Source organism: Leuresthes tenuis, unplaced genomic scaffold, assembly GCF_036924035.1.
Source record: "Leuresthes tenuis unplaced genomic scaffold, fLeuTen1.0.hap1 SCAF_13, whole genome shotgun sequence".
NCBI lineage: Eukaryota > Metazoa > Chordata > Actinopteri > Atheriniformes > Atherinopsidae > Leuresthes > Leuresthes tenuis.
The window spans coordinates 18,973,692-18,999,293 of record NW_027325367.1 but is presented as its reverse complement, the minus strand read 5'-3'; the positions used below and the strand labels follow the sequence as shown (position 1 = coordinate 18,999,293).

Here is a 25,602-nt window from a genome sequence, read left to right as displayed (position 1 = left end):
ACTATGTGCGTGCGTGTGTGTGTGTGTGGTAGAAAGTGCTAGAAGCTTTCCCATATCGATGTTGTGCCTCGCTCAGCTCACCTCATCCACTTCCTTTACTTGCTAATACAGCTGGAGGCTACAGCAACAAACAGAGCTCCATGTCACTACACGCGTCCTGTCTGCACCGTCCCCTCTCACACATCTATACTATATACAGGATACACACTCTGCCATACACAGACATACACACCCCTGCCGTATGTCATTGGCCTGTCTCATAAGCGTGCCTGTTCTTTCCAGGGGCGCTGATACGTGACACCTGTGCCCGGTCAATCCTTCTCGCATTACTGCCTCCACAGTGTGCCGCTTCATTTACACATGAAATATTGATGTGCTTAATTTAACCCCCAGGGTGCTCAGGTGTCCTTTAGCCCACCCCCCCACCCCCACCCTGAGAGGAGGGGAACCTTTTCCAGCAAGCCACGGCCTCGCCGCTGAAACCACGCCTCTTCTCTTCCACCACTGGTTGACAGGGTGTGTTTAGCTTTCTGCTTTCCTGTCGGTTGGTACTAAGGCTGGCAGCTCAACGCCGCTGGCGGAGTCTGGTGTTCCACCTGCTCTGTGCGTGTTTGTGCTTGTGTTTAAAAGAGTAGAGAGGTACCTGTATCAGCTATTCCTGTCAGGGCCTGAGCGATGCAGGAGGCATATTTGAGGTGTTATGAAAATTGCTGTCTGCAGGCATGTCCTAACCTATCTGTACCCAGCGTATTGACAGTATCATGTTTTATTCAATTACATTCTTTTATGATTGAGTAGTTGTGCTCCTAACTGCTGATATTACCAATCTTTTAAATATCTAGGTGGTCAGAATGACATATTTTTGTGACCAGGAAATGAAAAAATCTTTCTACTGTTGGAAAGCATATAGAAAAATGGATGTAGCTAAAGTGATCTAAGCATATTGTTTGTGAACTGCTGTTTTGTACCTTTTAGGAAAAACCTATTGAACTGGTATTTAATGAGGGAAGTTGAGCTATTTTGTTGGATATGTTTTGGAGCCTGTGTCTGGTGGCCATAAGTGGCATTGGACTTCGAAGAACCGATGAAATGACAAGTGGGAAACATTTTAGCTCTGCTTACATTGTATCAAATGTTTGCTCACATAGCTGAGGGTTCCACTCTGCCAAAGAGTCCGGTCTGCTCTGATTGGTGGGCTTGGTGGGCACCACCCACTACTCCAAATGAAATTTGAAATTTAAGAAGCTCCCTTTGCTTAACTACCCATCTAATTTCTATTTTGTTTTCCAGGAAATGAAAAGCCTTGTAACAAAACCAAGAACACGGACAAAATGATCCTGATACTGACTCATGTTTGTTGATGGTTTTAGACATTTTGGAAAGCACTTGTACATCCAAATAGATTTAATGAGGTCATTATCAAATTCATGTGAATATACTGAGTGTGGGTACATTTACATGAACATCTGGGTCAAAAGTTGGGGAGGAAACTGTGAGCAGAGCATCTAATCCAGTTTGACACCAATCGAACGTGCTGGTGTCCACAGAAGTGATTCGACTCCCGACTGCATTACCTGGGCTTTTAAGGTTTTGAACTTTGAAAATCGTTTTGTTGTTGGTTTTTTATTTTATTTCAGCTGAACTAACATTTTTGCAGGTATTTTAAAAGTTTGATTTGAGTTGATTTGACAAAAGTCGCTTTTTTTTTAAGTAAACAAAATGCGCCAACTCAGCAAGCTAACTGGCTTTGTTAGCATGTGAGTTTGGATTATTACTTACAGAAACTACTCAGAAACCGGAAAGTCAGCTCAAATCATCTCCTGTATCCGTGCTGATGTTTTTGTCCATTGCTTTAACCTTTTGAAGACCAGCAGCAGTTCTCAAATCTATTCATTTCCTAACAGGAAAACTAAACGTGAACAGAGTCTCTTTGTGATTTCCTCTCCCCATAGCCTCATAATGACATTCTGGAGCCATTTTACACATGCTGCTCATTTTCTCAACATTTAGATTCTAATGTGGAACCTTTCAGACAAACACATCAGGACACAATTAGCCTCGTTGGAAGCCGATCTGTGTCTCAGAGACACACTCATGAGATTTTACAGAAACAGATCAATCCATGATGCATAATTTAACCCTGTAATGAATTATAACACTCAAACAAGCACGTCAGTAACTTGTCTGAGTATTAACAGTCAGCAATTTAATATACCATTGCCATTTTATTTTAAATGTAAATTTTAAGGCTTCAGCCTCTGACCAGCACAACTCCACTCCCAGCTATCTGCCATTGGCTCATCTGGTGCTGCAGGGAGGAGCCATGAAGGACAGCTTGGAGTGTTTGCCTTGCCTTCTTCAAAATAAGACACCGTGGCTGTAATTACTGGATGAAAGTTTGGCAGGATTTTCATCCTGTTGCCCACCCTTCGCTCCACTCAACCAGTTTATCTGGTTAATGTAATCAAGGCTCAGTCCACAGAAGCTTATCCCCCTGTTTTAAAACAGATCTGTAGAGATAATGTTGTATCAGGAATGCAGAAAATTCTTTTTGTGCTGTTTTTTTTTCCCCCTTGAAAGCTGAATCCTCCCCACCTCACTGCGTGTGGCTTCTTTTTTTCTCTTGGAAGACATGTTGGCGTGTACAAGGTAAGCGGGCTGCTTCATGCCACGTTGGTAGGTGGAGAGCTGTCTGTGCTCGTCTTTTCTCTTCTCCCCACATGCTCAAATTACAGTAAAAATTCAAATGAAAAATTTTTAAAAAGTGATGCACCTCTTACTGTACGTTTTCTAAAAAACACGTAGGGTGCAATGGCACCAGAGGACTCGTTGCTGTCTGCCTGTGTCTGCTGTGCAAAGACTGCACACCACAGCAGTGTTATGGCCTGGTTTGCCTTATTAGGACAAGCCAACATGGAGTCATCAGCAGAAGCAGGAGGCTTTATTCAAACTCCCACTTGCCTTTTAAAAAAAACAAAAACCCAAAAAAACAACCCATCATCCCAGTTTCAGCATGCTTCTGTTGCCTAGCAACCAGCTGGGTCGTCTTGAGAGGGAAGAGAGGCGTCATAGATGGTGTATGTATATCCATGGCTGAGCAGGAGAGTGAACACACTCCGCTGCCTCCCCTGTGAGCAGCTCAGCGCCATGTAATGATGCACAGAATTACAGTCCTGCTTAACATCACCCAGACACAGCACGTGGAGATGATTATAATCATTTATTGTTGACACATTTGTCTAGTCGGTAAACAACATACAGACTTGTTATGCTGCCTTTATAGATCATTGTCACAATCAAGCATAAGAAAAATGACATAAGACATGATAAAGTTCATGGTCTTTTATTTGAAAAAAAAAATTAAAATAAAATAAAGACTAGCATGTACAACTTGGAATGAATGTAAACTGAACTCAGACGAACAGTTGCAAAGACTGGTGTGCCGACACTTGGCAGCGTGCGCTGCCGCGAAACACGGCACACGCCCCCCCTCACTACGCTCTCATCTGAGTTGAAAAACAGAAGAAGAAAAAGAAAAAGTGAAGGCCAGTGATTCTCTCTTGCAAGAAAAGAGGACACTCCATCTCAGCACAAAAAAAAAAAAAAGCAAAGAAAAACAAGCTCACCGTAAGACTTTAAGTCCCCCGTCCTTTAAAAAGGGAAGGGCAAACTAAGATGGCCGTCCAAATAACATAACAAAAACAAAAGAACATGCCAAATGTTTGAAAATGTTTGTTTTTTTGCTTTTTTTGTATTGTTTTTTTTTAAGTTTTTTTTTTGTTTTGTTTGTTTTTTACTCTTTTTATCTAGCATACAATTAAGTCCCGTTCCACTTTTAACGCTTGAGTTAGAACCTGGTATATTCTCTTATTTCAACAGTACAGGGTTCCTCTCCAAATACAAAAAAACTGTACCAAACCAACAAGAGGACAGCTTATAGTGGAATCAGCACGCTCTGGTAGCCCGGAGGAGGGATGGGGGGTCAGAGGGGGTTGAAAGAGGGTTTTCTTTTTTTTGGGAGGGGTGGGGGGGGGGTTAGTGCTCCGGTCTCAAGCTGCATGCATGAAGAAAAACAGAAAACAGAGAAAGAAGAGATGGCCAGCCCAGACATTTACCACGAGCAAATGGAACTGGAAGGAGTTAGCCAGATGCTTTAGCTTTAGTCTGAAGGTCGTAGTTACAGGGTTTGTTGTCATTGGTTTTTTTTTAACTCGTCAAGTACTGATGCTAAACTGATCTTCAGGAGGAGGGGACAGGATCACTAACCATCATTTTCATGCAGACATTTTTTGTATATTTTTCCATATATTTTTCCCGTGTGGACAGAAGGATATTTTTATTTCAACATTCAATTATTTTTCTATACAGAAACGGTATGAATAAATGAACTTTTTTTTCTTTTTTTTTTTCCAAGAGGTAAGTAAAACATTTTGATTGGGTTTTTTTTTCGCCTTTTTTTTCTTTTTTCTTTTCTTCTAAGAGGGGACGGGATGGGGCGGGCGAGCTTCACTTTGCGGTCATCATCTGTACAAACTCTGCAGAGAGAGAGAGAGAGAGAGGACAATGAGGTCATCAGGTTTACGACGCAGCCTGTTGCCACAGAGAGCAGTCACCTGCTAAATTGTTAAATGCTTTATTAATTTTTTAATCAACTTGAGCAGGTTCGGAACACACATCCTAATTACTGTCCCCCTTTTCCAAACAGCTTCCATGTTCATCTCATTAAACCCGTTTGATTAAAAACCTCGTGCTTTGTGCTCACAGCGGCGCAGGAGTACGTGCAAATTAAAAAAAATAAAAATGAATGAAGAACACGAGGCTTTTATTGTCCTCCGAGTGCATTTCCTCTCTGCGATACAGCGCAAATCTACAAGTAGGGCATGTTTCAACTAAGATTTATGTTAAAAATATATCAACAGCCTTCTAGAAAATGCATGCAAGAAAGAGCAAAAACGCTCTGAGCTCAGTGATGATAATTCAGAAGGATGCATCCCCCCCCCCCCTTACAAATAACATCCAGCGCGTCGCCAGCTTGTTTTGCAGTGAAATGCAAAGCTTGGAAAATGAGGCGCTCGGTTCAGTCGGTTTAATAAAAGCTTACACCTTGGCCTAGAAAATGAAGCTATTTCGGCTCCGTGACAGTTTAGCACGTGCTTCCTTTTACCTTCATAGTTGACCTGTCCGTCTCCGTCAATGTCTGCTTCTCTGATCATCTCGTCCACCTCCTCGTCTGTTAGCTTCTCTCCGAGGTTCGTCATGACGTGACGCAGCTCTGCGGCGCTGATGTAGCCGTTTCCGTCCTGGAAGCATGCGGCACAGAATCAAACGAGTGAAACGCTGACAACAGGTCGATTAAGACTGAAACCATACAGGTTTGTCAGCTGTGTAAAGTATCATTTCCTCGTGGTGCTGGTTAGACCTTCCTTACCTTATCAAATACCCTGAAAGCCTCGCGGATCTCCTCCTCGCTGTCTGTGTCCTTCATTTTTCTGGCCATCATGGTCAGGAACTCGGGGAAGTCGATGGTTCCATTACCTAGAATGGGTGATCGATGAGGGACATTTAATCAACCCTAAACTGCAATCACCTAAAAGCCAACTCTGATAAATAGAGAAAATTTAACCGGCATTTAGCTGATGAAAAGCACTCGACTGAAAATATTAATTTAGTACTTTAACTCTTTCTTTTTTTTTTACCCGTGTATGACAGTAACATTTTCATTATCCTGTGGGCCAGAACTTTGTCCAGACTGCCAGCGAGGGAGCAACTTGAGACTGATTAATCGTGGGAGGCGAGGAGCCCTCAAACCTTTTTAGTATCCACCTAGTATCTGCTACAGGCTTAAAGGAGAGGGTGTGTGTGTGTGTGTGTGTGTGTGAGAAACTGTGTTTCCCTTTCTTCCTCAGGGAAGCCCTGGGAAAATGTTATATGTAACACAGCGAGACTGCAAAGAGGGGAAGCCATGGCCAGTCATCTGTAATGTAGACATTTAGTGTGCTGTGCTGCCCGGCCTTCAAGAGGGCCTGGATGAATCACAGGCTCATCTCCTCTGGTGGCCCAGTCACAGAAGGGAGAAGGGAAGGAGAGATGACAAGTAGGTGGGGGGTGGGGCACTTCAAACCAGCTGCTCCGTCCCTTCTTATCCACGGTTATCCATCCTCCAGTCTCTCTTTTTGTCCTCTTTTTCCAGCTTGTACTTCACCCAGAAGCCAAAGAGTCTGAGCAGACGAATCGCTGGCGGCGTTTGAGGTGGCGCTAACGGCAGCTGCTGTTCTGGTGGCACCGTGTGCGTTTACGGTAAGATCAATACCCGTGTAGCTGTTGTCACAACAGGATTAATAAGGGATCAGACCCTCTTGACAGTGGAAGAATCTATGAGGAGCTCAGTGGCTCATCAGCTACACCGCAGGAGGGATGATGGGAGAGTGAACCTCATGGAAAGCTTCCCATTGTGTAGCTCAGGAGCTGCGTTAAGACCGAGAGGAAGTGCCTTCCCGTCAACAACTGACAAGAAACACAGAGCTGTGTAAGGGGATTGAAGTGAAGGTCAGGGACGACAAGGGTAAAGGACCCGTGAGGATTAGCCCCAGGGTGGGATTGTAGGCAGATTAACCAATGAGAGAGCACGCCTCACAGAAACAGATAAAGAAGAGAGTGGATGTGTGCGTGGAACAAAAAGGGATGCGGTAATATGATGGGGCAGATGGCGATCTCCCAGCCCAGGGAAACATTCTAAGGACCCGTTATCTAACACAGAGACACCCAGCAGCACGGAGGGAACACATGCTGCCACTGGGAAGGGGGGGTGCCAGACTTGGACAACAGCAGGGACAACTGGAGGACCACAATCTGAGGAAGTGAGGGGGCGAGACGAAAGAGGCGAAGTCGCCCTCCGGTGATATCTGCTCAGCTAAACCTCAGGCCAGCTGCAGCGGTGGAGGAGGGATGGAAGCAAGGCGGGATGAAGATAGGGAAGAAGGCAGATGGGAAGAAGAAGAGAAAACGGTGGGAGGGACAAAAAAAAAAGGAGAGGGAGGAAGGAAGTGAGTGGGTGGCAGAGAGGGAGATGGAGATGAGGGAGATGTGAAGAGGAGAGAATATAAGGAGTGAACCGAGTGGGAGATGGTGTGATTACACATAAGAGGTGCTGACGCAAACTATAGAGGGCTGAGGCATCTCGGCACGCTCGTACGTACGATGGTCCCCCCCCCGCATCAGAAAGTCGACTTCCATCCCTGAACTAAGGAGGAACGGCAGGACTGTATAATGATGAGTGGTGTGCTGAGGCAACTTCTGACATCCAGTGTTATGTTAATGTCAGGGATACAGGAGCCTTTGCATCATCTCTGAGCAGGTTCATCCAGATTCTATCTGATACTGTAATCCACATTCCTCAGAGATTACAGAGCAACAGTTTCTTTCCACAGCTCCCTGTCCTGCTAAACCTGTCCGTCCCATCTTGCATTCATTGTAATTCTTTGCCACAGCCTCCCTGTTTGGTAAATGACGCCGATTTTCAATGGGCTAGCTGACATCCCATAGCTGCTGATGTGGGTACTGGATGTGCAGGGCGCAGAGAGGACTTATGTAACCACTTTTATTTTCCATGACTACCTTCACTGCTGTCTGACCTAGATTGCATCAGCCAAGGGAGGCAGAGGCAGAACAAGGGGATGTTAGTGACGGTTCGTGTGCGAGTATGTTTGCTCTTGGGTGCAGCTCAGGGGTGTGGGGTGGCACTGAGGATGGTGGGAGGACGTTTCACTGAAAAGGGGGGAGCCAAGCTGCGGTGCGATTGATTTCTTCTGATCAATGTGCTCCCATTACGAAATCCTATAAGCTGACAGAGCAGCACTGTGATAAAGGCCCCACTGACTGATAACATCCTTTGCTGCCCAAGGACGGTCAGCTTCTGAGCTCGTAGCCAACTTCTTGGGCTCCTTTCAACCTCTTTTTTTCTGTGTCAGCGCCCCTCCCTCAATGGGCTCCCTGAATGGGCTCTCAGCAGGGGGAGCAACACTGAGTCTGTTCTGAAAACTCCACCTGCTCGTCCATATCCCCGAGACTGTCAACTATGACGGAGCTGAACACACAGTGACTACACTGCTGACACAAGGATATGTCATCTGACAATAAAGCTGGCCAGACAGTTGGCTTGGACAGTTGGCGGAAAAGGGAGGGAGATGGGCAACAACATCGCTGAGATGGGTGTTTCGAGGTGGGTTAGTAATGGACTCTCCGTCTAATCCCCCTTCCATTTAACACCGAAGTCAGGCAGTGGCATAAAATCATGGTCATATCCCCAGCAGCGATGATGAATAACCAGTTTACAACTGTGTAGTTTTTTTTTAAAGTCCTGTAAATGGGAGCGACAGTTGCTGGTCATTTTGCTGATTAAAAAAAAAACCCGGCGCCGTTACAAAAGAGGATCATATTAACCTAAATATTAAAACCCTCCCCCGTTGCTTCGCAGAAAAAATTGAGCACATTTAATGATTTGCCAGCACATCAGCCAGAGGTGAGCGCTCATTGTGTTTCCAGTGACACATTTTGTCACACCACGTGATCCACATAATTGATCTAAATCCCCACCGCTTTTGTCGCACAAGACATTTAGTGATGATTCAGCCCTCTGACTGAGTTTCACAGGAGATGTTCAAGCAGTTACTGTATGACAGAGAACAGTTGTGCCTCTTGGGCTAAATCGAGCGCAGCGTACTGACCGTCAGCATCCACCTCATTGATCATGTCCTGCAGTTCGGCCTCTGTGGGGTTCTGGCCCAGCGACCTCATGACGGTGCCAAGCTCTTTGGTGGTGATGGTGCCGTCGCCATCCTTGTCGAATAAGGAGAAGGCCTCCTTGAACTCTGCAGGGGATTGGATAAGAAGAGCAGGGTTAGATCGGCGCCGCTGCATGGTCACACAGACAGGTTATATCGGGGCACCGCGGTCTGTTCCGCAGCGTTAATCGATTCCTGTTAGCGGCGAGGGGCCGCTGTTAACCAAGTTTGGGCTTGTCTGGAAACAGTAGCCAATAGTTGCGAATGCGCTGAGCTCTGACACCTAACAGGGTTTTTTTGGACCGTGCACTGTGAAAAACATAACAGATAAAAAAGCAGAAGATGTTTTCTTAGGCCTCTTAACTCTAGGCCATATAAACCCAACCGGAGGGGGTGAGATGGGCAATGGTGTGCATTAGCCTTGGGGGTCTTAGCACAAGCTAATTAACCACAGAGGGGGTTTGACTGAGGGGAAAATGCAGCTCCCACTTTTAGAACTACGCCTCCATCATTTATTTATGAGGAATATCAAGGTGCTAGAACTCGGACACTCGGCTGGAAAACGGTCTGCTCAGTGTGGCTTTCGGCCCTGACTCATGACTGCCGTGAACACTTCTCCCCCTTATGTCCCGCTCGTTCTGAAAAAGCTAATGATCGGCCGAGGGAGAGCAGATGCCAAATCCTTCAATGTTCTGTTTCACTTCATGTGACGTGGAAGCAGCCAGAACAGCTAATGAGAGACATTACCTTACATGACTGCGGAACTTTATTGAATAACGCTGGCTGGAACTAATTCACTGGTAGCCAGTAAACAATATTACAAAAGAAAACTAAGTATGGGAGGGAGGAAAGGGGAGAAAGAAGGGGGGGGGGGGGGGGTTCTTACCTGCAATCTGCTCCTCTGTTAGTTGGTCAGCCTGTAGTTTGAGGGGAAGAAAAAAAGGGAGATAGTTACAAAGAAGCAAGCTCCTCAACAAGGCTAAATATATCAAATTTCAAACCATTTCGTCATTACATTCCCCATCATGCCCGCCCAGCAACCAGCACGTGGCTAAACACTGGCTACTGTGTTCAAGGGCTCAACACTGGCCTCACCAGAGGCCCCCAGCTGGCTTCTCTTCTTGAGAGCTCTAAAACGCACCCGAGACATTCAAAACCAAACCAGCTCGTACGTGTCAAAGTTTCATGCCATATGAGTCCATCTCCTCTCCCGTGCCACGTTGCCATAAAACAATAAAACGATGCTGGAAATCTTTTATCAGACCTGGCTGAGCATGATAGCAGAGGCTTATCGAAGCAGTTTTAGAAAGGTTGCGTTTGTTTGATAGGCTGCTTGGAAGATAGCCAGCTCTGCAAAGACAGCACGTGACCTTTAGCTCCCAGCTGATGACTGGTTCCACACGACGGACTCATGTAGAACCACGTCGAAAGGCAGGCCACGCTTTATGAGATGCTGTGATAAAACAGATGAGGCGCCGGTTCCACACCAGGAGCGAACGTACAGGGTGTGTGCTCCACGGTGTTTGGTTCCTGGTTTTCTAATGGCTGATAGTGACTCACACAAGCCTTAAATGGCTTGGAGACAAGCATCCGCCGCCAAGCCTTTTACAAAGTTGGATCAAACTTCTTTTTTTTTTTTTTGTTGTAAAAATCGAGCATCACATTTCACACAAACACCCTTAGCGGTAAAGTGTACACATGGAGCTACTGGTGCAAATAACTCCCACCGATACCACCCCTGCCTTATAAAAAATGAAGGTATTTTTATTATCATTGTTAACAGACCACTCTGACATCATTGTACTTGGCAGCAGAGACGGAACACACACAGACAAACATGAGCAGTCACATATGCTCGCTCACACACACACACACAGTCCGCCTTAATGGCTTTCTTCCTCAACACCAATACTTTCCATGCCCATGTTTCCTGTGAATTAGTCAGAGTAGCCATTTGTGCCTCAGAGAGAGTTCCTCCAGCCCATCATCATGTTTACGTGTTTGTATGAGCAACCTGGCTTTAGATACAGCTGAGCAGGCATCCAATAACGAAGTCATCCCTGAATCCTGTGACTGCGGAGACCTGAGCCTCATTATGAGGCCATGTTTGGAGGTGAGGCCATTTCATTTTGGAAATCAAGCCAGCAAATTGAATTTGTTGCGTAAGGACTAGATTAGTTTAGTCTGGATAAGATTTAGCAGATTGTCACATGACGCCGCCGCCAGCTGACCTTTAGCTTTCTTCAAACTGAGGGGCTTCACCTCGCGGTTTGAGCAGCGGCGGCGGCCATTGGTCAGATCGATTGAGACAGCGAGGAGTGTTCGGGGGAGCTTCAGCTGCTCTCGTATGACTAGCTGGCCTGATTCAGTAACCTGCACTGCACACAAACAATGCCTGACCCCCCCATCTGAAAACAGTCGTATTGATCCCAAAACGACACCCAGTTTGGCCAATGCTCCCAGTTTCATCTTGGTATTTTTAGTCTTTCCTTCTTTTTGCTTTCCCAAATGTTTATTCCCTACTTATTAATCTGCATTTCCATCTTCCCTTAGTCACCGTCTTTATCAGGCTTTATCATACCTGCTCTATCTTTGCTGTCTCCGTCAGCCCCCCCCCTGGCAGACAGGGTGTGGGGATTGGTGACTCAGTGCTATAGATCCTCCTTTGGCCAAGACCCAAGGTGCTGGGGCCCTCTGGTGCCGCAGCACCAGCAATTTCTTCTTTTTTCCCCCTCACCCTTGCACCTCAGCCAATACCAAATCCTCCTCCTCCAGACCTTTCCCCTCCGTGCGTCTCTTTTTCTCTCCCAGTATGCGAGAGGAAACTCCCTGTGATTCACCATCCTCAGCGTCCCATGGGCAGAGTTGTTTGCTGCCAGGTTTTGGGTCTAAATAACAGCTTGTAGGGGGACGGGAGTCTGCGTATGTGTGTGTGTGCTGAAAGGTGGTGGGGTGCACTGCTGGCAGTGGTTCACTGGCATGAGTGGGTCAACCACTCCCACTGTTGCCAGGGGCAGCAGGCCTCAGCACTCCAAACAGGACAGTGGGAGGCAGGAGGCACTTCTCTGGAACAGTGAGGAACATCTTTCGCTCATATTTGATGCCATATCACCCTCATACCAACAAAACAAGCCCCTCCCTGCTCACACTAAGCTTAATTAGATCGGAGAGGCAGCGTGAAAGTGAATGCCAACACGGGTGTTCTCCTTGAACAATGCTTGATCAATGTTTAATGTGCTTTTTGTGTGGCTGATCGGTCAGTGTGAGGTGCCCAAACGGCCCCGTGTTCAAGGTGTAGAACCAACTGTCACTCTGACAGATGGGTGTGACAAACACACACACACTTTCATCCATTCTTATAGAAGCACAAAGAGTCAGTGTCACACACACACACACACTCCCTCTCCAGCACCAAGCGTTGAACGCGTCTTTTCTCTGAGGCCGGACAAAAGACAGAGAGGCCCCGAGGCTGAGCTGCGTCTGCAGGGGGGGGGGGGGGTTCCTGCGTGCAAACAGCACCCAACAGCAGAGCCAGTTGACCATATGGCTGGTGGCGGCAGGTGACTCCTCCACGCCACAGACAGGACTTTATCGCTCCGAGACACCCGGAGCGCGGAACACAGCAATGCGTTGCCGCCAAAGCACATAAATTATTCATTGTAGCGGATCAGGTGTGCACCAAGTTACTAAACATGCATCAGCAAACAAGAGCTTAACAGGAACAGGATAGGGCCACAGCGAGGTTCCACTACTTATTCGATACTTCCACCTCAATGGATGTGCCTCTTTCCACCTCAGTGGGCCTATTGCTGCAGACAAGAGGCTTGCGCCCATGGATTAAACTTTTCAGAGACGAACATCAACTCCACTTTACACTCCAATTACTGTGCCGCGTTGCAACGTGAAACTGAATAGTAGCTTGATACCATATGTGGGATATCTGATGGCAGCACAGGAGAGGAAGGGGAGGGGGGGGTTCTAGAGCTTCTTGACTCCCTCAGGCAGAAAGGCCTCTGTTCCACATCCAGATCATTTCCACTTAGTAACTTCTTATGTGACATAGCTGGTGGAGAGGCTCTGTTTCATTAGCTGGCTGCAGATGTCAGAGTGAGTGTGACAGAGTGGCTCCAACTTCTGAAGAAACCTGCTCGTTTTTCTATGGCAATGACCACAAATTAAAAAAAATAACAAAAGAAAAAATACCGTGTAACGTCACTGAGCTCTAGAGAATTCCCTTTAAATGTCTACTACGGCAGAATGGGGCGTAGAAACTAAATATAGGAACAGCACGGTGGCCTCGTAATATTCGTGTTTCACTCGTGTTGGTTCGGAGAAAAGTTCCCTGAACTCGTTCATGCTTTAGCGGTGACCAGTGCCACAACGAGCTTCTTGGGCAACTCAACAGTGGTGCTACATTTGCATAGAAAAATTTGCAAGGAGCCAACCAAATCAGCCGACATAACCCAAACAGATAACCCAGCCCACGATAAACCTTCAGAGGCTGCAGGGGAGGCGAAACGGCGTCCGACACCGCTTCTCGGTGGCTCTCGCGGACGCTCGCTGTCACCTTGCAATTACAGAATATGGTCAGTTTCCGTTGCGGAACACTGACGAGCTACAATAGTGCGGTTCCTCTTCATGAGCACGGATCGAGAGGCAAGCTAGTGCAATCCAAAAAAAAAAAAAGAAAAAAGGGGGAAACCAAACGCGGCCAGACACTTCACATCATGAGTAGCGCCAAAAGTGGGTTCCGCGCGAGCGGTAACAGAAAACTAAACGCACATATAGGAAAGTACTTCCCTGTTACAGTAGAAGTATAGCTCTCTTATATTCCTCCCTGTACCTCCCCACACGCCTGCGCTCATAAGGCGGATTGTAAATTGTGCCCTAATGCACTTATGGCTACAGAATTATGCTGTAATAACCTAGAATAGCTTGCTAGGTGTCCCACTGCCGCTAAATCTACTCCCAAGTTTGAACTCGAGTCGCAATGGGCAGCAGTAACCCCGCCACTTGATACGATGTAACCGAACAGTCTATACTGCGCAGTTATGAAGCACATTCAGCCCTAATATAAAAGTGGACACGATACCAGACACAGAGTGGGCAAGGCGAGCACAAACAGCCCACAACGTGGCTTCGTTTTATTCCTTTGTATTCGCTAAAACATATAAATTGCGCCTTGCGGGCGTTTTCCGTCTCCTCTGTGCACGCGAATGGTTTGGAAGAGGAATCAGTGACTGAACAGCAGATACAGAAACGACACAAATCTTAAAAAAGCTCCGGCGGGGCTGCACTTGCAAACCGCAGGGTTCCCAACGATTAAAACGCTTTTTTCCCCCAGATAGACAGAATGAATGACTATACATACCATGTCGGATGGGTTGTGTGCTTGCTGGTCTGTGGAGGCAGACTAGGAGTGTGCTCGTTCCTTAGATGGAGTTCCACTGGCGGGTTTGGAGTGTGTATATTGGCCGTGGCCAGAATGGGGATTGTCTGTGTATCCTTCCGCCGCACTAGCACTTATCACTCACTTCCTTATTTCAATTCCGAGCTGTTGCAGCAGGAAAGGCCTCCAAGAGCCGACACGCCAATCACCGGGGCCGAAACGTCTGCAGTGCACGGAAAGTATTCTCGTGCTCGTTTTAACTGCATGACTGGGGATGGGTTTGACAAGTAATTCATTATTATCAACAATGCTCTCTTGCTCGGATGGTGTTATCAGCAGAAATTCTTGTGGAGTTTCCACTGGCCAACTTCATGTAGAGCAAAGCCAAAGTGAAGACACGTAGGGTTTAAGTACTTCATTCAAATCCTGGATGAATGCTTGTACATATAGATGTTATTAAAATGGACGTTTGCTCTGACCATCACCTTCCAGAATCCATATTTTTAAACATTTTTTAATTTCGCTTCCGTTTTTCTAGTATGATCTTGCAAAACGCAATATAGTGCAGATTTAGATTAAGTTACACGGAGTAGAGATAAAATAGCTAATTTAGTTGAACCCAAACCAATTGTGGGGTCTGTGTGGTTCACCAGTTAACTTTGAGCTGTCAAGAATGAGGATAAGTTCATATGCAAACTGAGAGTGCATTTATTTTCCATGTTTATATCTGTAAGCCTGATAAATATGGCAAAAGGCACCTTTAAGTTAAATTGTAAGATGCCCAGATTAAACCACTATATGACTGTTTTTAACTTATTTGCAGTTTTGTTGTTTACCTGTTTCACTGACTTTGGGGGGGAAATACAGACTACTCCTTTAAATACAAACGGGTAATTGTGAACTGTCACTACTTTCAACTAATGATGAGCCTTAAATACAAATGACCAACTTTACATTCATATAATCAAATGATTAGAGATTGTGTGGCTGCACAATCCGCTCAGGCTTTTGGAAATATTATTCTGAGACAGGCGCGGACTCCATCTTGACAGAGGGTACTACTTTGCAGCCGCGGAAGGATACCACAAGTGTAGGAAGCCCGGTTGACACTGGAGAATTTGCGGCGCCTGTGTGTGTGATGGCGTTTCTGATTGGCCACTGCAGACCTGCAATATTATACTCAATGTGTCGGCCACATTGATTGGCTGCACGGGACCTGCATTGCACCAGGCAGTGGCACTTGATGGAAACGTAATAAATATAAATACACGAAAGTAAGAAACTAAAGCGCCTTTGAGTAGCGTGTTTGTTCCGGTCTGTTAGCGTCTGTGATTATTTCGAGTTCATAATTATTTGGTTTGTCGAGACAGACGGAAATGCGACAGGTCTACATTGGCGCCGGGCAAATGTTTGATAGGCTAGATATGGGAAGTGCACACATTTACCATTGGCTACTAAAAAAGGCTGGCAGGCCTACGTGAAATTAACTTTAAAGCACGGCACGGTTGTTGTCAGTATGGCGGTGTGCAACACGGGCATGTTTACTTTGACTTAAAAACAAGCCTCGTTTGTGTCGTTTACCCGAAGTAACCCGTCTGCTTCCTGAAGAAAACGCAATAACCTGGACTGGCCGAATGACAATGCAGAATTTGGCAAAGTAATGTTGTCTCTCCCTCTCTCTCTGTCTCCCTACACACACAGCAAGTGCTACAGCCTGTTTATATGGTGTGAAGTGAACCTGGCAAAAGCACCACCAAGCGGACAAAGTTGAGAAATGATGGAAGGTTTAGAGTTAGCCAGCAGCAAGTCGCAAGAAAGAGATCCAACGCACCTATAATGGCTTTAATGAGCCTCCTTAAAAGGAGTCGTTTCTTCTAAATGCTGAAGAAACTGAAGAGTGCATTTCATCCTGTGGAAGTACTTGTTTGTGTGTACAGCTGTTCGTGTTTGCTGGTAACTGCACACACACACACACACATTAAAAACTTCTTCACATTTGTTGTGTCATAGCCCAACAAAGCAAAATGTGAACCAGAGAGCCGGTGGTTTGCAGTCCTCTCGCGGTCTGGTAGCTCTAAACCCAAGTTTAACGTGTTAATCTGCTGGAACTAATCAGGAGCGCTTGCTGAATTTGTTCAGTGTTTTTGCCCTGTTTACCAGAAGAAACAGATATTGCATAAGCAGATATACATTTTTTTTTTCTTCCACAGCTTTGCAGCTGTCTCTCTCGCTCACACACACACACACACAAACACACACACGTACAGACGCGCTCTCCTTTCAATACTTGGCTCTTTGTGGCCCCAGATAGATGGAGGCATGAGGACAGCTGATGATTTCCCTGGGCCTGTATTTTGTTGCCAACATGAGATTTGATTTAGCAACAGTTTGAGCAATGCCTCCTCGCATCTTAACTGAAAACTGTCTCTTTAAACGGCTTGATAAAAACCAGAACTGTCAGGATTTGCAGTCTACATCACCTGTAGTGTGTTCCAGTGATTTCAAACAGTGACTAATGTTAAGTAATTCTATCTGTATTCAGTTTATGTGCTCATAGGGTTGAATTAGGACAAATGCCTCCCCTTCCGGCCCATGTTGCCTAACATGCCACGCTTGATTTCAATGTTTTTTTGTTTCCTTCCATGAGCTGCATTCGAAATGCGTGACTGATCTAATAAGGCAACAGTGGTTTTTTTAAGGGGGCTGCTGTACAGCTGCAGCAGCAGCACTCCAGCCCGGAGAAGGCCTCGCAAAGTGCTTCGATGTTTGCTGCATGGGGCCACTTTCTGCTGAGCACGGAGTTGCACGTGGTTCCATATCAAGAGGAATTAAATCAACGCCGCCGTTCTCCGCGTGTCAGACTGCAGCAAGGCCAGCTTGGTTGGATTTACTTAACCTACAGGCTGATTTGAATCCAGCAGGAAGGAATCAAATCGCATCGCCTCACTCGTTTATTTTGATGCAAATAGCTAGAACTCCAGACATCGACATGCACCAAAATTCAGCGACTTCTCCCTCTTCTGTCCCTGTGAAACATTTGGAAGTGACGCATTAATGCATTGACATTATGCAGCTCCTGGAGCCAGTGTTTGAGTTAAAGGCTCCAGTCAGGGTGTTTTAATTATGTGCATCTTCGCTGTCATCAAACTGTGTTAAAGTCATGCAGATTATTCCACTAATTAGTGATGAATATTTCTTTGAAGGAATGGAACATGCGATTTCCTTCAGGCTCTTGGGTCTGTGGGCTCTCCATATACCAGCAAATATACCGTGCTTCATTTTTCAAAAACTGGTCAGAGAAAGCGCAGAATTCTCCGTAAAATATGACCAGACTGTTGCAACGTTAATGGTGTTACAGGCCAACGATAAAACTTGGAGGACGCCAACAGGAAGTGATGACGAGTACACCGTGATTGGGTAGATTTTTCATTTTTATTCACTGTCTTAACACGTAACGATAACGGGGGGGGGGGGGGGGGGGGGGGGGTTGTGGGGTAAGCCAGACATGACATGCACAAAATATATCAAAACTCTCTCTGGGGAGACGGCTCGGCCGCTGCCTCGTCTCTTTCACACTGCGATAGATAAAGGAGGGGTGGAGGGCGAGAGAAACAAAAGTTTGAAGGTTAGAGATAAAGCCCCTCCGGTGTGCCCTCCTGCTTCTTGTACAGCACGTTTTCCTTGGACTTTTTGAAGTCTTCGTTGGTGACTTTCATACGGCGCTCTCGTAAAGCCATAAGTCCTGCTTCTGTGCAGATGGCCTGGAGAGGAGAGAAGAGGGGGGGCAAAAAAAACAGGTCAGACTTGATTTCAACTTGAAATACAGAGTTTCTGTAACTCTGTAAAAGCAGGAACAATGCTCTGCTTTGTGCGTTTAGCCTCCCTGCTTAACAGACTAAACAAGCAACTCATGCAAAAAAAAACAGATTGACACTTACTGAAATGTGGAAGCAGCTTATTTGTAAGATTAACAGAAACAATAGAATTAACTGATCAGACAAAGTTGCAAAGTACATGAAACTTAAATGAGACCAGAGGAAGGCTTTTCTTCTACTTTTATCCCACCAAAACTGAGGCCATTTCTAAAAAGACCACAGTTGTGTGTCAATAATCGGACTCTTTGGGCGGCGTTCTGCACAGACTGTGAGCGACTGTCGCTGTTCACACAGTGTAATTCTGTCACCCCCCACAGGAGGGCAGCAGAGCTATGGCTGGGCTCTCCTGCACAGCCAGCGGATCATTTTCAATGGAACACTTACTCCAGTTAATTAACTGTAGAAGTGAAAATCATTTAAAAGAAAAAAAATCTGCCAAAGTGGTTCCCTTCAAACAGCTTCGTCTTGTTTCTTCCCCATTCCGCTGAGCCACAGAGTAAACTGGCTGCCCGCCAAGGCTTCACATTATCAATTAAATGACCGGAGTAGAAAAAAAAACACAGGACTGAGCTCCAGTGCTAAGACTCGGTTAGAGTAAATAAACCCTGGAATGCTGTTTAATGCACCCGAGTGTTTGGACAAAAACATGTCATCAGATCTGTAGCATATCTGAAGTTGAAGTCCAGACATGGAAAATGTTGTGATCAGGCTCAAACTATCTGCTGCTTGGCTCTAATCTATTTTAAAAAGAGTCAACAGTGAGTACGGATCATTAGATTTTGGGGGGAAAAAGAAAAAGAAGAGACAAAACAGATAAGTAAGAGTTTCTCTTGCCTTGATGTCTGCTCCTGATAAGTCGTCTTTTGCCAGAATGAGGTCATCGAGGGTGACATCATCCGCCACTGTCATGCGGCTGGTGTGGATCTGGAAGATTCTCCTTTTGGTCTTCTCATCGGGGAGGGGAAACTCGATCTTCCGGTCGATTCTCCCTGAGGAGGACGGAAGGAAACGAATACAGATTGAAATTCTCTTTGGGCATTCTGTTCAGCAGACTGGTGCCACAGTTAATCATTTGACGAATATCGTAAATTAACGACGGCGCACGAAAGATCTGCCTCGTGTCGGCATGAATCTGATAATATGACCGCTTGGTTTGAATGAAAATGCTTCATCCAGAGGGGGTGTTCATTATTCCTTTTATGAGAAATATTGGGAGAAAAAGGAAGAATTCTCAAAGGTTACGGGAAGGTAATGTCTGTGACACGCACGGCAGCTTTTAGCAAGGATCTTTGTTATAAAGAGCGATGACAGAAGAGAACAAGATCATAAATATTCACTTCTAAAAGCAGAAAGACTCCCTGACATTTCAATTTGCACTGCCTGCCATGACTCAGCAGAATGCAGCCATTTCCTGAGGGCCAGACAGATTTACAGTACTGTAGGCAGGGAAGCGAGCATGACGCAGGCTCAGAGACGAATCCAGGGCCGACCAAACCAGTCCAGCATCTACTGACCGGGTCTGATGAGGGCCGGGTCCAGCGTTTCTATCCGATTGGTGGCCATGATCACTTTCACGTCTCCCCGTGAGTCGAAGCCGTCCAGCTGGTTGAGCAGCTCCAGCATGGTCCTCTGAATCTCCCTCTCGCCACCAGAGTTCGAGTCGTACCTGAACGACACAAACAGGAAACACACCTCGAAATGAAACCTACTATGTTGTCTCACAGCCTTAAGAATCATCATCCTTCCTTTTAACACCGACAGCCTTTCATCAACTTCAGCATGGCAGTGTTTTTTTGTGGAACCTTGCCAACAGACGGACTATGATGGCTGCAAATCAGAGGAATACTGTAGCACGGTGAGCTGCGTTCTGATCCTCCAGCAGACTGGGCTCACACACACACACACATACACACACACACACACACCTAAAACAACCCTCTTGGAGCACAGCTAACACAAGACCAGGAGGTGCTTTCGAAACAAACAATCAACAAGCAAATTGACTGGTACCACAAATAAAGACCTAAAAATAGCCTTCCTTAAAATGTGTTCTTGTCATCTCTGACCCATTTAACTGAGTTATTGGCAGTTTGTGCGTAGAAATAATAACACCCATCAGTGCCTTGACATCAGCCTCTGACTCCTCAGCTCCATAAGAGATTCGTTATGGGTGCCCTGACGCTCTCCCTCTCCCAGTCTAAGACAGTTTTAAGCAGAACTCTGCGTACCTCTTTGTTCCGATGGCATCGATCTCGTCGATGAAGACGATGGAGGGGGCGTGCTCCTCCGCCACCCTGAAGAGCTCTCGCACCAGCTTGGGCCCATCACCGAGGTACTTCTGGATCAGCTCGGAGCCCACCACCCGCAGGAAGGTAGCCGAGGTCTGATTGGCTACGGCCTTGGCAAGCAGCGTCTTACCTGGGACAGGATGGTACTTTGTGACATCTACACTCAGTATGAGACACTTTGATTAGTGTCAACCACACTGCAGCTTCTGGCTTTCTGATCCTCTTTGGAATCTCAGTTACTCTCACCAGGGCAGAACTGCAACTCTGACCAGAGTTTCATGATAGGCAGAGAGAGAGACAGCAGTTTCTCAGGACATTATTGCTAAAAATGTCCCCATAAACTGTTTAAATCTATAAAATGCATGACTATTGAACCTTCCTGTCTTAAGCCATGATTTGTCTTTTTAAGATATTGTCAGTAAGAAAGGGAACAGGTGCAGCCAAGCACTGAAATAATTGCAAACAGAATTGGAAACACTGTAAATAAGACAAATACAGTTTAAACATGCTCAAAAGTCAATATTTGGTATGAACACTTCTTGAAGGACATTCCAAAGTTCTTCTTTGGACGTTGCTCTGGGGAGGATTCATCCATCCGTAAGACCTGTTGCCACTGATTTTCAGTCCACTTCTTGTGTCATTTGGCATAGCTCAGCCTTTTCTCTGTGTTACTTTTGGTATCTTCCACTGATGAAACTTAAATGGGAATAAAATGTGTATCTCTGCGACAGGCTGCTACGAACAAAGTGCCTTAAGATATCATATAAAATAAGTTATTTGCTAAGTTTTATGTTATTCTTATGCTTAGATCAGCGTTAAGGAGCTTAACAGGAAAAAAATAAAATAAAAACACAGCAGATTAGTGAAAAAGAAAATCTTTGAAAGTCCTTCAGAAAACTTTGATAAAAGATCGCTTTAAAAGATCGCAAGAAAGTCTGGCTCCTCTGAGACATAATAAAAGGAGAAGAAATGTGGCTCAAGACTTTTGTGCAGTGTTGTACATTCCTGCAGAACTTGGTTTGAAGTTGAAAAGTTTTTAGGAACATGACAGGCCAAATATTCTCTCTGCTGAACATTGGATGAAAGGTCACACACTTCAACACCGTCACAACGTAGTCAAATAAAATCAATCAACAATTTCCTCTTTTTTTCCCGTCTGAATTAAACATGAGCTGGACTTCCCAACGAAGCCAAGAGATCAGTGAGAGATTGCTTTAAATCAACATAACTAATTATCCAACCTAACCCATAAATGTGTTTTTTTTTTTTAGTTAAAAATGTTATCAATCATTCCACCAACTGTGCACAGTGAGCTATGAAGGTGCAGAAGGTTGATGACACTCTCACCTCCCTGTTATCATGCCCTTTAAAGAAGTGCCTCGTAACCTAATGGAATTTATCAGGCGTCTCTTTCAGACATACACTGCATTCCAATCATCTGGTGGCAGCTGAACGCATCCGTTATGTGCAAATCACAATCAGACTATGTTGGATGTAATAATGGCTTTAAACACGGCAACACGACAGATCGAGCTATTAAATAAACAAACTTAAAATAAAAAACCTTTACAGGAGATAAACAGCTGCAGCACCTGTTATCTTTTCTTTGCTGTTCTTTGTTGCACAAAAGCAGCGTGTTTGTTTACCTGATGTGAATAAGGACATATTGTGCGATAATGCAGCTTCTCATTTAACAAACAGCAGTAAAAAGGTCAAATTTAAGCATCTTAAAATGGTCCTTTGAGTTATTTGTGCCTTTCAGACTCTGAAGAACACTTAAAATTGTATTTAAAGAACTCACCTGTGCCGGGTGGTCCATATAAGATGACACCTTTTGGAGGCTTTATTCCCATTTCCTCATAATACTCTGGGTGTGTGAGGGGCAGCTCAACTGACTCCTAATGAAAACAACAGAAAACTACACTGTCAGCCTCTAATGAAAAGATGTTAAACCAGAACAAGCTAGCAAAATGACCACTTTTAAACTAATTATTGCATACAGAAAAAAAAAGAATACAAATCTGGAATATTTGACATGACAGTTATATTCTGTACCTTAATCTCTTGGATCTGATTGTCCAGACCTCCTATGTCTGCGTAGGTTTCTTGAGGAGCTTTTTCCACTTTCATCACTGTCACCAAGGGGTCAGTGTCATCCATCAGTACCCCAATCACTGCATGAACCTACAAAGACACACAAACACAGGACAGTTTCACATCAATTAAGAGAGATGGATAACATTTTCTAAGCTACATAAAACTCACTGACCCGACCCTCAGTGAGTAAAAGTACTGCTGTGCTGTAGTCGGGTGGGAAATACTACTCTGACGTTAACTCGTTACTTCTTTTTTACCGTCTTAAATAAAATGAACGAATATGACGAAATGCTACCTTGTGGTTGAGGAGGACGGAGCAGCCTGGCTCCAGCAGATCCTTATCCACAAAGGACAAGATGCTGACGTAATGCTCTGATCCCACCGAGGTGGAAACAATGGCGTGGTTGTCATCTATGATTTCCTCCAGAGTGCCTACAGACATGGGGGTTCCCCGTAGGTCGTCCACCTTTGACCTCTCCTCCTGACAAGGAAAAAGAAAGAAACACAAACAGTTTTAAAGTACAATCATTGTACCCAAAACATGAACCCCAGAAGGATGGGAGGTTGATGCCATATAAAGGCTGACCTCCTGCTTTTCCTCTAGCGGCTTCATCTGCTCCTGGTTCCTGATGAATTCCTCCTCCATCAGCAGGTAGTCTTTGATTCGTTCCTGCTTCAACAACTTCAGACGGCACTGAGTGTGAGGCGTTACTGAAAGACACACATGCAGTACTTGAGTAAATTAAAAATGTGAGCCAAAACTTTAAGAGATTTTAGTACCATAATAAACAAGGTGTTATATTAATGAGACAATCCTAGCTAATGGGACAACTGGAAAAAAAATAAAGGGACAAGCTGCCACACATGTAAGTGTCTCCTGAGTGTGTGTTGCTTTTTCACTTGTTTACCCAGTGGTAGTTTGCTTGCAGCATCAGGCCCTTTGGTCTTCTTCTTTTTCTTGCCAACTCTGGTGGGAATGGGAGGCTCATACTTCTTTTTCTTATCCTTCAATGAAAAAAGCAGGACAGTGTGTAACAACAAAGACAATGTTTTTCTGTTACTCAAACCCTGAACAAATAAAGAGTCACAATCTCAAACCGCTTTATAAAAGATCAGAAACATAAGAAAAATGACTACACTTCTAAAAAGTACCATAACTGACTATAATATTCAAAGTTATCCTTCTTTGTGTGAATCAGGACATTTGTCAAGTGTGTTGTTATAACAGCTGCAACTAGAAAACTACACAGAATTATGATTAATTAATTATTTATTCCAAATTATCCCATCTGCCCATACTGCTCTTACACACCAATAAGGAACAAGTTACCTTGGTTCAGGAGTCACTCAAAACACACGTTCATCTACCAAAACAAACATGTCTAGCGTTCATCTAGTAAAAGCTATGTGTTTACTCACCTTGTCATCCTTCTTGCCTCCTCCTGGCCCGTGGCCTCCACTCTGACTTTGACCCTAAAAAAATATATATATTAGATATTTGTAAATACTACCGAGATATAAGTAAGCACCAGTTATTTTTTCCCCTCATAAACTATATTAGGTTTCCCCAGACATGTCATTCCCCGAGCTGTTTACTATAGTTAGCTTGTCGCTGTTACCCAGACAGGCAGCGAGCGAAATTCTATACTTTAGCTTATTTCTCCGGAAGGACGGACTGTAACTGTAGCAATGTCTTTCAGGAAAAAAAATACACATAACATTAAAATGGAAGGCTGTCTCTGAATAACTAGTAACTTAAATACAAGCTAAAATAACGACTTCTTCAAACTAAAAAAAAAAAGCTAATGTCGTTAGCCTCCGGCTAGCAGACTGTAATGTACGTTTAGTTCTGTTGTAACTTTACAAATGAATCAAAGAGGTGCCTGAAACTACGCAACAGCGCGACTAATAACGTCTGCAACATTGTGACTTAAGATATATTTCCTAATATTAGGTTTTAGTATTATAAAATTAAATCTGTGAGCCGTGGTGAAAATTGCTTGCTCACTTACCATTGTTACTTGTCGCTCAAATGTGACGTCACATGGTACGGCAACGCTGTAGGACAGAAAATACGTTGCGCACAATTAATACATTTATTTTTCTGCTTAATCTACTCATGGAGAGATACTCCTATACAACTAAATGATATTTCTTTTTCCAATCATTTTATGGACAGTATAGCATTTGAAAACCCCTGACTTCTGCTTAAGTTGCACTACTGACGAAGTCAAAGAAATATCTTATAAACTTCCACCCATTTTTATATAAGCCTAACCCGGCTGTCATTGTGCGAATGTCAGGGTACAGCGTGGACGGGTCCATTGCAGTGCCACACAGAGACAAAGGAGACGAGCAAGCGTGAATGCTCACACACACACTCCATGGGTCAGTTTACAATTACCAATGAACCTATCTTGCATGTTTTTGGACAGTAAGAGAAAGCCGGAATACCCGGAGAGAACAACATGCAAACTCCACACTGAATGGCTCTTTTAAACTTTTTTATGATCTTGTCAAAAGCTAATTTAGAATTAAATCAACAATAGAAATTGATGTTAACTGTTTCTGTAATGGTTCCCAAGAGTCTATTTTATTTTATTTATTTTATTTTTTTGGCATTGCCCATTCATGAAGGCATAATCAGTTTGTATTTTATTAAGGGGAACATTTAATGTCTATAAATGCACATTTACAGGAAGAAAACAGTTCTTTCACACATTTTATTAGGAATTCAAGCTAAACATTTCAATAATTAAACACTCTTAATCAAAAAGCAGTCAAAACTGTACCAGCTTATTTTCTACATTATCTTCTAGTATTAAGAAAATTTTATTGTGTTTTTTTTACACTTTATTTCTCATTTTTGTGCGTTGTACTATGAGATGCTGCCTGTGCCTGTCACTGGGCATGATAGTGTACATTAGGGTCATACCCTCCCCCCCATTTATCTTTGAATCATATTTTGTGGTTACTCAATAAGATGAGCAGTGGTGCAACCGCACAGAATAACAGATCGACTTCTATCTAACTTCAGTTCATATGCTTCAGTTCATATGAAGGACATCTGTAACTGAATCAAATTAGACCATGACTAAGACACCATTAAAAGCAATATTGTTTTATGGACGTGTAAGATGTGTAAGGCTGACAAGAAAAATCAGTGTGACGCA

The 25,602-nt window shown here is 44.5% G+C and overlaps 2 protein-coding genes across 2 annotated transcripts; both read right to left on the bottom strand.

Annotated features, from left to right (window-relative positions):
• Positions 1-3,327: 3,327 nt before the first annotated feature.
• LOC140267221 (calmodulin-1) lies at positions 3,328-14,268 on the bottom strand. Its single transcript, XM_072362438.1, has 6 exons — positions 14,152-14,268; positions 9,667-9,697; positions 8,724-8,867; positions 5,429-5,535; positions 5,165-5,300; positions 3,328-4,535 (listed from the first exon to the last, which is right to left on the bottom strand). Exons 1-6 carry the CDS (start codon positions 14,152-14,154, stop codon positions 4,507-4,509), a joined length of 450 nt encoding a protein of 149 aa, XP_072218539.1. The 5' UTR covers positions 14,155-14,268; the 3' UTR covers positions 3,328-4,506.
• Positions 14,269-17,582: 3,314 nt separating this feature from the next.
• LOC140267220 (26S proteasome regulatory subunit 4) lies at positions 17,583-24,474 on the bottom strand. The gene is made up of 11 exons (XM_072362437.1): positions 24,442-24,474; positions 23,849-23,902; positions 23,338-23,434; positions 23,016-23,140; positions 22,725-22,910; positions 22,388-22,516; positions 22,134-22,230; positions 20,273-20,462; positions 19,559-19,710; positions 18,879-19,033; positions 17,583-17,930 (listed from the first exon to the last, which is right to left on the bottom strand). The coding sequence occupies exons 1-11, from the start codon at positions 24,442-24,444 to the stop codon at positions 17,796-17,798; spliced, it is 1,323 nt and encodes a 440-aa protein (XP_072218538.1). The 5' UTR covers positions 24,445-24,474; the 3' UTR covers positions 17,583-17,795.
• Between the last annotated feature and the right edge of the window lie 1,128 nt (positions 24,475-25,602).

Bases quoted from the DNA above. Each gene is read 5' to 3' on its own strand.
- LOC140267221 (XM_072362438.1), bottom strand. The intron at 8,868-9,666 runs GTAAGAACCCCC...AATCCCCTGCAG, and splicing joins AACAGAGGAGCAGATTGCAG to AGTTCAAGGAGGCCTTCTCC. The intron at 5,301-5,428 runs GTAAGGAAGGTC...GCATGCTTCCAG, and splicing joins CTTTCAGGGTATTTGATAAG to GACGGAAACGGCTACATCAG.
- LOC140267220 (XM_072362437.1), bottom strand. The intron at 20,463-22,133 runs GTGAGTTCTTTA...ATCCTGTCCCAG, and splicing joins ATATGGACCACCCGGCACAG to GTAAGACGCTGCTTGCCAAG. The intron at 19,711-20,272 runs GTACGCAGAGTT...TGTGTCGTTCAG, and splicing joins GATGCCATCGGAACAAAGAG to GTACGACTCGAACTCTGGTG.